The sequence below is a fragment of the Embiotoca jacksoni genome, unplaced genomic scaffold (genome assembly GCF_022577435.1).
Source record: "Embiotoca jacksoni isolate LCO1_2020_lvr unplaced genomic scaffold, fEmbJac1.0.p SCAF_36, whole genome shotgun sequence".
Classification (NCBI taxonomy): domain Eukaryota; kingdom Metazoa; phylum Chordata; class Actinopteri; family Embiotocidae; genus Embiotoca; species Embiotoca jacksoni.
Window position 1 is genome coordinate 3,072,752 of NW_027185388.1, and position 14,284 is coordinate 3,087,035.

At 44.2% G+C, this 14,284-nt stretch overlaps 1 protein-coding gene across 2 annotated transcripts; it reads right to left on the reverse strand.

The window, feature by feature from the left end:
- Window positions 1–133: 133 nt before the first annotated feature.
- Window positions 134–14,196, reverse strand: micall1a (MICAL-like 1a). Of its 2 annotated transcripts, none has more exons than XM_069165849.1 (17): window positions 14,024–14,196; window positions 13,199–13,346; window positions 10,287–10,335; window positions 8,545–8,686; window positions 8,154–8,254; window positions 6,802–6,935; window positions 5,570–6,159; window positions 5,431–5,491; window positions 4,794–5,233; window positions 3,632–3,969; window positions 3,411–3,545; window positions 3,197–3,323; window positions 3,004–3,094; window positions 2,297–2,370; window positions 1,754–1,868; window positions 1,615–1,661; window positions 134–1,338 (listed from the first exon to the last, which is right to left on the reverse strand). In XM_069165849.1, exons 2-17 carry the CDS (start codon window positions 13,342–13,344, stop codon window positions 1,205–1,207), a joined length of 2,724 nt encoding a protein of 907 aa, XP_069021950.1. In that variant the 5' UTR covers window positions 13,345–13,346; window positions 14,024–14,196; the 3' UTR covers window positions 134–1,204. The 2 variants fall into 2 exon arrangements, with proteins under 2 accessions (XP_069021950.1, XP_069021949.1); XM_069165848.1 differs by having other exon boundaries at window positions 3,632–4,011.
- Between the last annotated feature and the right edge of the window lie 88 nt (window positions 14,197–14,284).

The following is a 14,284-nucleotide window of genomic DNA, read 5'->3' on the forward strand; positions in this document are numbered from 1 at the left end:
CTCCGCCTTCCAGTGTCAGTATTGTCTATAATCCTGCTGCTGTTTGAGGAGCATGTAAAGCTGATGACGTGTGGCACTACAGAAGCCCTTGGTTTCAGCTGGACAGGAAGAGAGGCACGGAGAAACACAGATATTAAAGACAAACCATTTAAAATGGAGCACGAGTTCATACTCTAAGAGACGACACGGAAACAGAGAGGAAACACATACAGACATTTACATCAGCTCCAACAGCCACATATGTAATTAAATAAATGGCACTCAATCTTAATATTAACATCCCCCCCAATTCATTTTAAGGCAAAACAAACGTACAGAAAGGCATAAATATAAATTAATGATTGCATATTTAGGTCTCAGACAAAACTGTTATAAACTGAGCTTTTTGCTTCAGTTGATAAAATAACATTTACTGATAATCATTTTTGTTAAAACCAATGGACATCTTGGGTTTGTTACTTCGTTAATGTTACTCCCCCAAATCCCCCCACCCCCCAAACCTTTACGTTTTCTTCCCATTCACACCCACTCATAAATACTTTATCTACGTTCACGTCTTTATTTTTGAAGAGCTGCAGTTAATGACGCCGTCGCTGAAGAAAACAAAACACGAGGAAACCACAAACAAAATAGCAGCTACAAGTTCTCAGGTATCCGCTTTTGATTGAGCATTTCAAGAGCTGATGTTGCAAGTTTAAAGCAGATGTCATCTTAAAAACCTTCTACTCGTACCACAGGCTCAAACTAGACGCCACGTAAAACCTCATATCCATCGACTCACCTTAGAAACAGGAGAGGAGTGTAAGTCGGGTTAAGAGTAAACATATTAAAAAAAAAAGTCATGTAAATTGAGGATCGACTTAAAATGAACCGTCAAATGAATCCCATCGTTGCTGTGCAGTAACACAGAAACCTGCTCTACACTTCACCAGCTTGACTATTCAGAGTTTAAAGCTCTTGAAGCGCCGGAGTTGTTACGAGTTTCTCTTTAAAACGCACACAAAGGCAACTGAAAAAAGTCCCGGCAGAGTTTTTTGGAGAGGATGTCAGCAGGGAGCAGATTCTGGGCTGCACTTCAAGCGATTAATAACACAATGAGGAGACATTATCTTCTTGACGAGGGATATTTCTTCTCGTGTCTTTTTTTTTTTTTTTGTCTTGTTAAAATGGTCAAACTTCCCCTGGAAGCAGACGCGTCATCTCCTCAGCTCTTCTCCTTACGAGGGCTGCTGCTCTTCCCTGGTTCTCCTTTATGGCTCAGCCTCTTGAGCACCTTGATGGGTTTGAACTTGGCCCCTTTTTTCTTCTGCTGGTCGCCGTCTGGATCCTTATGAAAGTCTGAGGATAAAAAAAAAGAGAAAGAAATTAAAGTACAACAAAATTTAAAATGGCAGACTTTGTGTTAAGTTACTTTTTTTTAATTTTTTTTAGATGTAGGTATGATCTACATATCCACCGAATTTTGTGCACATAGGTAAATATAGCTGTTTAGGGGGTGCTATGGAGTCATTTGGCCACGCCCACTCACCAAACCACTACAATACTTCATGAGTTTTTATACAATTATTATTAACATGTTTAGTGAACGTTCTGCTGAAGGAAACGTCATCCCACCTTTTTTCTTCAGCATGGCCTCCATCAACTTGTCCTCCTCTTCTTCCCTGTGGCAGAAGAACATTTCAGTTGTAAATCTCAACCACCTGTAAACTGCGGCGTCACCACAGATCACACCGTAGCGACCAGCGTGGATCACCTCTGTCTGTCCTGGTCCATGTTGTTCACTATTTGGTTGCGCTGTTCGATGATGGTGACCAGCTCGGCCATCAGCTCCTGCTCCCGACTCTTGTCCTCGTCACTCCAGTCTTTCTCTGAGAGGGAGGAAGGCGCGATGAATAATTTACTCGTATGATACATAACGTGAATTCACAAAGTCAGTATTTAAGCATTTTAACTCAACACTTCAGAAGGTTTATCAATTATTGACGCAAACAGCGGAGCCTCATTAAGTATACATGTAAATGCACAGTCAGCAGTCTTCTATTGATGAGTGAAGCATTGAGTGTTTTCTTCCACCACTTTTATATTTAGGACGATTTAAACTGCTGCTATGTTCGTGGAGGGCAGAAACTAATAATAATATTAACTAAGAAAAAAAAAACACACCTGAAAGGTAAAAACAATGTATGTATCAGAATATCATGATTTTTATTGAGCATATAGTGCTGGAAGCCACTGAAGGTTTAAATTCAGGATTTCTAATAAATAATACAAATGCTAATAATAACAAATAATAAACCTGGTTTGTTGAGAAGACATCTGAGCTCGTACTCCACATCGGCCTGCCTCTCCTCCAGATTCTGCTGCTTCGCCCTGCGGTGAGAAACATAGCGAGACGGTTGGAAATCTGTGACCTCCACTTTATTACTTTTCTGCAGAGTCTTTATGTAAAAACAATAAATCAGCCACAAAAAAAGTCTAGAGAAGGACTTTCATGTTTTTTCAAAGTTTCCCTGCCATCACATATTTTCTTTCAAGCATTAAAAAAGGGAAGGTGAAGTGAAACTGCGTTTAGTTGGTGGATAATCTCCAACCTCAAAGCTAGATGGTGCTGAATCCCTTGACGCTGCTCCTTCATACACATGACTGCATATTTTAAGAATTAGATCGCAAGAGAAATTTGATAGTTTTGACATTTAAAGAATCTCCAGTCAACATCGTTGTTGTTTCGGGAACTTCTCAAAACGTTCCTGCAGCGTTATTCACTTCCTGAGTGTCCATCAGTGCTCACATTGTGGCACAAAGTCAGATTTTATAAAGGATACGGCTCAATACATATTTTTAGTCACAGAAATACTCTATCCCGGCTCAGTCAAAAATAAGGTGATTATCATTACGTAAGTGTCTGAAAACTGAACTTGCTGGTGTCATAAAGGCAGAATAACTGGTTGGATTATTACTCTGACGTCAGGTTACATGAAGGTCGTACTGCAGCCTGAAACTCACGTGTAGACCAGCTCGGCTTCTCGTCGGACTAAAAGGTGTTTATCATGAATCAGAGTGAACCAGTCGACCAGCAGGCGCTCCTCATCCTCATCTGAACGTGGGAGACAGAGAGATATATATGAATATGCATATTACAAAGACATTGGTTCATTTCGTACTTGAAGAAACTATTAAAAGCGCCGTGACGTGGTACCGTTGGGGTTGTCCCTCAGCTTCTTCTCCAGATCCACTCCCCTCTGCTCCAGCTCATCCAGATGTGTCTCCAGCTGACTCATCTCCCCGTGGATGTCCTCCACTGGGATGTATTGATCTGACTGCACCTGCGTGGACGTTCGGACCGGATGGAAACTACTTCAACACTTTTTGTTTCTGTTGTGAAACATATATTGTGCGTGTAGTTTTTAAACCTTGCGTTTGATGAGCGGGAAGCCGTGGCCGGGGGCTGGAGGTCGAGCGGGACGAGGGCCTTTCGGCGGTTTGGTTTTGGATTTCGCAGGCGAGGGAGAAGCTTTCCTGTTGAAGGGGTTCTCCTTACATATCCGCTAAAAAAAGAAATTAAAAAAAGCATGAATTTATAAAATGTGCCTATTGCTTTACATCAGATTGTATTGAGAGGTGCTGCTGGCACCTTGTTGTGTGATTGGGTAGCCCCTGTGGCCAGCGGGCTGGGGGTCCCGGTGGGCCGTGGTGGCGGGGCCCCGGGACCTTTGGTCCCTGTGTTGCGACTGGTCTGTGGGGTGGCTGGAGCTGAGCTGGCATTCGCTGGCGTAGGAGAAGGGCTCAGGGAGGCGCGAGGCAGACGCTCCGCGGAGGAGGAGGAAGCCGTGGAGTCGCACGGCGAACAGATGGAAGGCTCAGAGACGCTTTTGGTGAAGGCGTGTTCCTGGTCGCTGCTGGCACCGCCACCCAGAGGGAGCAGGGAGGAGCTGTGGTCGGAGCCAGAGGACAAACTCTCTATACTGAGAGCTGGAGAGGGAGAGCAGGAGGAAGGCTGAGAAACAGAGAGGGCTGAGGGAGAAAGGTTTTTGTAAGAACAAAGAACAAAGGCGGCGGAAATGAAACGGGAATCAAAGTAGTTGGGACAGATTGAAATGGAGAGAGGACGAGGGACAAAAGAACAAGAGAGAACATTGTTAACATCTATTTACAACATAACGCTTTCTTTCTTTCTTTCTTTCTTTTTTTTTCGTCACCATTTAAAGAGAAGCTATTTTTGTTCTGTTAGCTCAACCGAACAAATTCAATTTAAGCGTGTTTGGATCAACATCAAATTAATCTAATTTAACCCGTCGAGCTCTGAAATCACGTGTTTCAGCTCAAGCAAATGTTTGATCTCATCACACGAGAGGTAATTAATCCTGCATTTTCAGGGTTTAAAGAGTTTGTTACTGGCCAAATCAAACACATGATCGCGACTCATCACAGTTTTCATGTGACTTTCTGAAAAAACCGACTGAAGGTAAAACAACCAAAAAGATCTGACAATAACAATCAGTATGTGCACCTAAAAATATAACACAACCTAAATCATCTGCCATTTACCTGAATTTGTCCCATTACACCATAATTCAATAAACTCTACATTCATTTAAATGAATTAAAGTCATAGGTGATGTGGACAATTTAACATGAAGCTGAAATTTCCCAACGTCTCAATAAATCCTCTGTAGTTGCATCAAATAGCATCAACGCATGTTCTCCTTCAAAAACAGAAACATTTCTAGATCGCCACCCTAAATCCTAAAATGATGGTTCGGCTAACTGGTGCTTGTGCTTCTAATAAAACCGACCTTGGTTACCAGACGGTGTCTGTGGAGCGCGAGGTGCCGGACGTTTCTTGCTTATGGCGGCTCCGGGACTGGTGGAGCGGGAGGAGCTTCCTCCGGTGGGCGGAGCCTCTGCACCCGCTGAGTCAGCTGCCCGGGTGATGCGGTACCATGGGTGACTCGCCACCACTGAGGGTGGGACCGCTCCTCCTTCACTCCCCTCTTCTTCATGTACCTCGTTATTATTTTCATCATCATCATCTTCGTCATCATCATCCTCGAATGGGTTGGAGGGCTGGGCGGGGGGCGTGCTGGGTCTGGAGCCGTCCCCTTGGAGAGAGGACAAAGAGCCTGTGTTTGGAGGTGTTGCCAGTCCAGCGGGGGGAGGGGGAGGGGCTTTCTTCTTCTTGGATTCTGATTGGACCAGGGCGAGCCAAGGTGGGTCTTTGGGTTTATGGGTGCCACTGAACAGTGAGATACACAGATAGTGATGGAGGGGTCGCACACAGGAAAGACAACAAAAGTACATCACCGTGGAAACATGGAGGGGCGGCAAACACATGCTGTGACATTTCAAAATATTTGACGAAGACCGTGATGATATGATGAAAGGTAGGTGGGGACGGACAGAAAAACAGGAATTAAAGAGAAATTCAGCTACCTTGCAGGAGACTCTGATCTCTCTCGAGGTTTGGGAGGAGTTGGAGGCTTCTGACGTTCAGCTGCGAACACGAGTATCACCATGAATAAATGATGCGTCTTATCTTTACAGTAATTAATCTCCTGCGTTAAGCACTCACCGACTGTAACGTCTGCTGTGCGGGGGAGCCGGACCCGAGGGGCTGGGCGAGGTGGAGGAGCGGGTTCGGAAACCCGGCGCGGCGCTGGAACCGGCCGACTGATGCTTTCGGGGTGACTGACGGGCGTAGAGGGGAGGTCGCCGTTCGTTGTACATTTGTCTGCTGCTTGAGCGTCTTCCTCTTTCTCTTCCTCCTCTTCCTCGTCAAAAGGGTTGGGAGGAGAAGAAGGACGTGGTTTCTCCTCCGTCTCCGTACTGACATCCGTCTCTTTTGCTTTTTCCAAAGAGTCTGTTTTGTTTGTTGTAACAGGAGCGACTGTGACAGAGTCGCTGGTGGGCGTGTCAGTGTTGTTTAACTGTCTTATTGGAGAAGGCGTCTTTGCCGGGTCCCTCTCAGACGGAGCGGCGTGATGAACCGTGCTGCGACCAATCCTGGTAGAGGGAGCCGACACGGGTCTTTTACTAAGATCTGGCCGGCCGTTCTGATTGGCTGAGGCGTGCCTCGTGAGGTGACGTGTGCAGACCAATGCGCCAGAGTCACTTTCTAATTTGTACGATCCAGGAAGCAGGGTGCTGTGACACTCTGTGCACCTGAGAGAAATGAGAAAAAAATTAATAAGCACAAGTTATACAACATTAATCTGTAAATTGTGTGATTAAAATCCAACTGTGGCTTTATTTCTTTTGCAAATAATACTTTAAGATTTTTGATGACACCAAAGTATTGACTGTATATATAAGTGGATGAAGCTTCCAGGTCCGAACAATGCTGAAGTGCTTTAAGCTGCAATACCACCGAGTGCCACTAGAGGTTGGCTACTAAAAGCTCCATTCCACTAGTCTCATAAAATTTGAAGTCAATAAAATTTCTTCACGAGTTATTTTAGTTTTTCTAGCTTAAGTTTTATTATTTTTTTCTGGAGGTCCATCTGAAAATAATCCCGCCATTAATTCAAAAATAAGCTTCAAAAAGCTGTGTTTTTGGCAGGGTGGGTCTGTTTGATTGACAGGCCTGTGGTTCAGTCAGGTTACGGCCATCAGTGGGCGATCGCGCTGACAACATGCTTGTTGACACACCGGCTGTTGTGTAGTGTTTGTTGTTTGCAGTATTAAACTTCACTTGCCGTCGACGCGGGTGTCACCAAATCAACTACGACTGAAATCTTCAGGATTACTTCAAACGACTTCGTCTTTATTGCAATGTCAAAAATATTTTGTGGCATTTGTGCTCACCTGAAACAGTTGCGGTGGTAGAGCTTGCCGTCCACCAGGAACCGCTGCACCAGGTGGACGTGCTTCTGGCAGGCGGTGCAGGTGCTGCTGAGCGTGCTGCGCTTCGCTGCCGCCTCGTCACCCGCCTGGATCGGCTAGAGCACGCGACCGGGATGTTGTTCGCAGGAGGAGGGAGGAGTGGGGGAGAGGGCAGGGAGGAGACATCAGGGGAAGGGGGAGATGGATAGTAATGGGGGAGGAGGGAGGGGGGAGATCATACACGGAGTCAGGATTTGAAGGTGTGGATTGATCATTATGTTTCGCTCGCTGCATCTACTGCTCGTTGATTCTGCGTTTCATTATTTCTTCTTTCAGTTTTAAACATCATTTGATTACTACAAATATCTATCTAATTTTATATATATATATATATATATATATATATATATTTATATAAAAAAAAGAATTTTATTAGTAAAAAAAAAAAAAGAATCCAAGCAGCTTAGGTTAGTGGCTCTGGGAGTCACTTATTTTGGCAATGACTGATACTTAGGATTGATGTTGTTTTGGGGTTAGAAGCAGCATTTTTCCAAAGCTTGGCACACAGTGTTAGGAGAGTACAACTGTTAGTCGCTTATTTAGTTAAAAAAAAGAAAAAGAGAAAGAAAAAAGACTGACCTAACAGTGTGGCTTTCACCTCCTAGCCCACTCCCCACCCCCCACCCCCACCCCTACTGCCTAGGCTCAGGACCAGAGAGTGGAGGGGGGATCAGATGTGAGGAGGAAGAACAGGAAGAGGAGGGAGTGGAATGAATTTCCATCTGAAGAGGGAAGGGGGGAGCGAGGGGGGGGAGCGAGGGGGGGGGGGGGGTGATGAGGAGGATGCCAGCACATGGGCGTACGGGATGGAGGAAAGAAGTCGAGGGCATGCCAAAGAGAAGAGAAACAGGATACAGAGGCTATCTTTATAGACTTATTCTACCGCTGGGGCTTTGTCTCACCCCCCCACCTCCCCCCTGCCGTGCAACACAAAGCTCACTCAAGGAAGTGAATATATAAAAATCCATGTGTGTAATGCACATTGTTGTACTGAAACAGCATGATGAGAGTCAATACCCCCAAAATAGTTCATGCAAAATGCGACTCCAAGGCTTCAGACACACATTATTACGCTTAAATGTGATGTTCCAGCGAGCGTCTCCATCATAAACTAAATATCACGTGAAAGCTACAGCTTGCTATCATGCAGCTCCAGTAGATTTCATGCGGTTTAGTGTCGCCTAAAGTCCTTTAGGGGTGGAAAAAAAAAAGACATATGGACGAGGTGCTGTTTATCTCTGTGCCTTTTTCCTGGTATCAAGTCTTATACTTACCTCGGTGTCAATCACTTTGTCTTCCAGAGGGGTTGGAGGCCTTTTCTGGGCTGGCTCGTTAAGACCGACAGAACTGAGCCTCTTCATACAGGGAGGGTTGGCTGTGTTGGGAGGAAGTCATAATGACATAAACTAATCATATAAATTGTTATCACATTCACCGGTTAAGCTGCTCGATGCCACGATGTGCTGGGAGTGACTGGCTTTGAATTATGATCACAGAAAGAACTACATTACAGTAAACTGCAGCACTGAATTCAACCAAATGACTGAATATACTGCACCTGTAACATGTTTTGGTGAAGAAAGAACTGACTGGGTCTTTAATAACAAGATTATGAAGCTTAATATTTTTGTCCACTCTTGTGCCAGTCAAACTGAATTTACTCACCTTGAGACTTGTTGTTGAAAAAGTTGTAGTACTGCGACACGTATGTGATGATGCTGAGCCGGTCAGGCACTTTCATGGACACCATGTCTTCCGGGTCCAACAGGGCTGGAATCCCCAGCTGTGTCTCGGCCACTTCGAACGCCTGCGATGAAGCAGAAGACAGAGAGAAGGAGGAAAGGAAGGAAAAGAGGTAGGAAGGAGTAGGAAACAAGAGAAGATGTCAATAAATCAACAACAACTAATTATCTTCTCACTTTAACAATTAACTTGTTTTAAAATCGAAATCTGAAATCAATTCGAGTAACAAACCTGGATTACTTGTTACAGCATGTTGTGGCAGTTTAGTCGGATTTCAGTTTGTATTTTGGGACTATTTGTTTATCGTAAGGAGCTGCCATTGAAACTTTTGAAAGTGAGGTCTGTGTTATCCAATTGAGAACCTCTGCAAATAAAACTGACAATATCTGAATGTCCCAATAGCACTAGAGTATCAAGCTACACTGCATGCTTTGTTTTTGTGATTTGGGTGAACCTACCCTTTAATTCAAATGTAAAAACAAAGAAATTACAGCCCCGATTACGCAACGACAAACAGTCACAAAGCTCTGGACTGCCAATGATTACACATGCAAACTGAAACTAATTGACATGAATCCAAATACATTGGAGCACACTTCAAATATTAAGTGTCTCTCTCTTGGGTCGACCTGCTGGAGGATACATGGGGGGGGGGTTATCGTAACTCAGCTTTATATGAACCTATTGTAGTTCAAATGCAGATCTTTCACAAAATGTGAATATTCAAAGTACTGGTCCAAAGTTGAAAGATTTGACAAAACAAGAGTGTTTGAGAGAGACATGAAACAGACAGCGATTTATTTTGCTGCCTGTATAATGTGATCATGTGAACACTGCTGAACTAAAGCTGCCAAACGGAGTCTGCATGTGACAGCAGTCACACATGAACAGGGACAAAACATTGCTTCAACATGTATTAGTTAGAGCTGCACCTTCTGTACGAAAAGGGATTTAGAAAAGTAATCCCAGAGGAAGGAATATATTCACAGAGCTCAATCGGTGTCTTAAAAAGTCAAATACAACCTGGTTGCTTTGTGTGCTTTCCACATTTGCATTCACTCCAAACTAGGCCTTATGGATAAAAGTGAATTACTTGCTTTCTTTTATATAAAGCCAAAATTGCAGCCAGCAAATTGCCTCACTTTTCTTAAAAGCTGCAGGACATAAAGAAAGTAAACAACAGCAAAAACCCACCCGAGTTTTTAGCTGACTTTTTAAAGCTGGCTTAAAGACTATGTGGAAAATCCAACAAGGCCAATATGTTATTTTTGTTTTTTTGCTGGTTTTCATAAAGTTGTAAAATCAGCACTTTTGCACTGAATATCCTCACTTCATGGCCTCTCCACAGGCTTGTGTCAAGAATTTTCCTTTGACCCCGAGGCTCCGACTTCCTCCCCTCTTCTCACTTTGATCTGGTCAGGCTCCAACAGAGTAAAGTAAACTCCTCTGCACACACCCGCCGTGACTGCACGCAGTCGTAAGGCCTCATCATTTTCTTGTTGGAGCAGAAACAGATGCAACGCCTGAAGCCGAGTGATAGATAGAAAATGAGCTCATAGGTGATTTAACACCTCCTCCCTTGAAGCGCAGGCGGTTCCCCAGAATGACAGCATCATAGGCACATTGTTCAAGACCCAAAACACACAGCTGTAAGATGGACTCACCAGTCGGTTGTTCTCGTAGATGTTATCTTTAGACAGCGAGCTGAAATCTCTGGAATGACAGAAAAAAACCAACCCTGTTTAAGATAATGCAGGTAGCCAGTGTAGTTATATAGCAACTGATGGTATCTCCTTTTGTATCACGTACATACACGCTGACACTGCGTTTAGCTTGCTGACTTTTTTTTTTTACCACTTCTGTTACGAGCCATCAAAAAGCTATTACTGGCCTGACAGCAAGGCAGACTGAAATACTACAGTTGCCCTCCCCGACTACCACGACTGACAATTTCCAAACCGCACATAAATGATGCCTGATGTGAAACACTGCCAGAACAAAAAAAAAAAAAAAAAAAAGGAAAGAAGCAGCTGGGCTCAAACAGGAGCGATGGGCTGATAATTACAAGGCCCGGCTCTGAAATGCCCAGAGAGAGGAACTAAAAGTTGGGCTTGCACCAGTAAACATCCTGCAGTAAAAACTTGGAAAAAGTGTCTGAGGAGCGCTGGAAAGGAAGTGTGATTGTGTACACGAGTAAGTGTGTGCAGTGAAAAACAAAAAAACAAAAAAAAACACCACGACCCTGACGAGCCGCTTGCGGAGACCATGTGGAAATTTCAAGAAGGCGAAACCCTGTGAATGAGCTCCGTGTTGGAGCCTCACAGACTGACCTCTGTTCTCTCTAATCTGGTTCCCATGGCTACAAACACAGTGAGCAGCAGACCTGATATCAGGATTGTGTCAAACCAAGTCCACTCTGTCAACTCTAACAGACAGAGCCAGATGAAAATGCAGAAACTTGGGAAAAAAAAATAGACCCAAAAACTCTTGTTGGGAGCTCAAATTTTGAAGTCCTAGAAGAGACAGTGACACAGGTGGTGAAATGCAGTGTGATCATCCTAATCCACCGCGAATCAGCGTCTCGCTCCATGGTTTATTTTGGGAAGCAGCACTGCTGAGGAAACTGTCTGTCTGTCTGTGTGTGTGTGTGTGTGTGTGTGTGTGTGTGTGTGTGTGTGTGTGTGTGTGTGTGTGTGTGTGTGTGTGTGTGTGTGTGTGTGTCGGGTATTTTGAAATCCACATGATCAGAACTCGGGTGAACCAGTGCATCCGAGAAATCTGGTTCAGTCAGACAGAAAGATTTGTGCGCGAGCGTACAGGGTAGAGATCAGATCAGATAGAGGGACGTCGTGACGGTCCAGAAAAATCAAGCTTTGAAATATGTAAGAATCAGATGTTTTAGTGGAGAAGGTGAGACGATAAGGGCCTCATTTCAATACAAAGAGGGCAGGAAACTAAAGTAGATGATGAGCTGCGTATATGAACAGGATTTAATGTAAAAACAAGCGTGACTCCACTGTTTCTTTCCACTTCGGGGTCACTTGACCACGAATGATTTCTTACACCCACATGTCCTCCCTCCTTCGGTGCGCCTCGGCTAGAGGAATTCTGATGAGGCCATTTGCTGTACTAACATCTCTCCTCCGCATCGGTGTGTATTTTGATGTGAATACATTGGCTGCAGCACTACAATGGCCCGGGCCCTGCATTAGAGCTAAATCCAGTTTGACAGGCGGAGGTCTCAGCTGCAGATTAGCCTGATGAGCTGTCTGTCTGGATCAGAGCTAGTTCAGCCCGGGTCACTACAGAAAGACAGAAAAGCTGAACTGAGAAGAGAGCATGCTGGGACACGGTGAAGAGGGCAAAGCTCGAAAGCCCGGTGTCTAGGGCTTTGTCCCTTCTTGTACTTTCAGCTTAACTGTTTGTGCACAACATGTTCCACTTCACCGGATGCCGTCCAAGCGTCGTCCAATGTGTTCACCGGAGAGATGAATACGGTCCGAAAACATCATCCTGTCAGACCACATTTTCTCTTTGTCCCCTCAGGACACTTCACGGACTGGATGCTTTTTTTTTTTTTTTTTTTTTAACGCCATCCACCCACAACAACAGAGGCTGCTGCCTAGTTTCAGTAACAATCAAACTATTAATCTCGTCGCTGTCATAACACGCTCAAACCAAACGGAGCTACAATTATGCGACACGGTACTTGTCGACAACAGATGCAGATGTGAGTCATATGAAGGTCAGAGAGTTTCTGTGTATATTTAGTGAATCATTGGACTTGAAAACATTTCAAGTCCAATGATAACAAAGGATGGTCCTCTAATATGGGAGACAGAAGTCCTTTTTTTTTTTTCTTTCTGTGATTGATCAAATTCAAATCAAGCGATAACAAAAATTTATCTAAATACAATGACAAGACAAGTGATTTCCTCTTCCTCATAGGATCACACAGACGCTGTTGTTGTGGTTTGTGTGTAGGTGTGAAATGCAGAGGGGGAGGATGGTGTTGGTGCAGACAGAGCATGGTGTCAGCCTGAGTTTATGACACCACAATAAATGTTCACAACAAGATTGATAACAAGTGATTTTTGGCTATGATAAAAAAAAAAAACCACACCCATAAACGTTATTAAAATACACAGTGTTGACAATTGAGACATAAATGGCATGTTTTTTTTTAACAAACCACAAATATGATTATATTAAGATGGTGCTTTAAATTGGGAAGCTCTCTACTTAAATAGTAATTAAAAGAAAAGAAGTCCTCAGAAAATCTGTCACTCAATCGAGAGCACAGCTGAGGTTTACTGAGTTTGTTCTGCATTTGTATGCATCCTGAATGGTGAATATAATTATTACCAGTGTACCTGAATATAAATGTAAAAACAACAGTGGGCATCCTGTCAGAGGCTCAAATTAAAACGTGTCTCCTTTTCAAATGAAGCCAGCTGCTTCGCACCAAACCAGTTTATCACTTAACTTCCAGCATTACAACTATTTTAACTGTCCGTCATCTCAGTTTTTAAAGCATCCGTGTTAAATAGGTAAATAAATGAGGGCGTTTACTTACATCAAATCTGGTCTGTGACGATGTATGATGGCACAGAAAGCCAACCCGTCCCGAAAGGACGCCGACATGTCCCTTATGTTCACGTCGTTGTAATTCCCACACTGTATCCGACACCACTCCTGGAGAGCCTTCAGGGATCCCATCATTACTACATACATACAAATATAGAAAATAACATAATCATGTTGAGTTATTGTTTGTTCCCAGGAGATCAGGAGACCAGCAGCAGACAGACAGAGAGACAGACAGAGAGACAGACAGACAGAGAGACAGAGAGACAGACAGACAGAGAGACAGAGAGACAGACAGACAGAGAGACAGACAGAGAGAGAGACAGACAGAGAGAGAGACAGACAGAGAGACAGACAGAGAGAGAGACAGACAGAGAGACAGACAGACAACACCCGACGCGATGCGTTACATTCATTAACAGTCACGTAAAAAAAACACACAAAAAACCAGCTAGATTTTTACAACTCCAGCTGGCATTACGTCATCTCATGCATGAAGTCATTCGGACAAACTGAATTGAAGGACTTTCAAACAGCTGATATTCAGCGCGAGCCAGCAAAGTTCTTGACGTAAGCCAACTTAGCTCAGTAGCTAAGCTAGCCTCGCTGCTAGCTCCTAGTTTATTTGTTTTTTCGAGGCGTCGTTTCCAACGATTTGGTGCAGATTTAAATCGAAGGAGAGGCTACCGGTTCGTCCTCTTTGAGCGTGAAGCAAAACACGTTTTTTGTTTTGTTTTGTTTGTTTTCTGGTGCAGTGACTGCAACGGCTGAATTAAAAATAAATAAATATATTAAAAAAAAAAAAAAGTCTCACCACCGCGTGCTACTTCAAAGCCCTCGTTGCGACGCAAAACTTAAACCCCGCAGTAAACCGGAACCAACCATCCCGGGGTGGTTCACGTGGAGCGGAGCTGCTTCCCCGACAGCCGTGAGCCTGAACACTGCGACCCGCCGCCGCCCGCCGCCCTGCTCGGTGTCACCTTGTTGTTCCGCTTCGCGGCCGAACGGGGGCGCTGCAGCAGCTGCTGCGTCCGACGGCCACTTCACGCGAGATGTTAGAAAAAGTCACGCGATA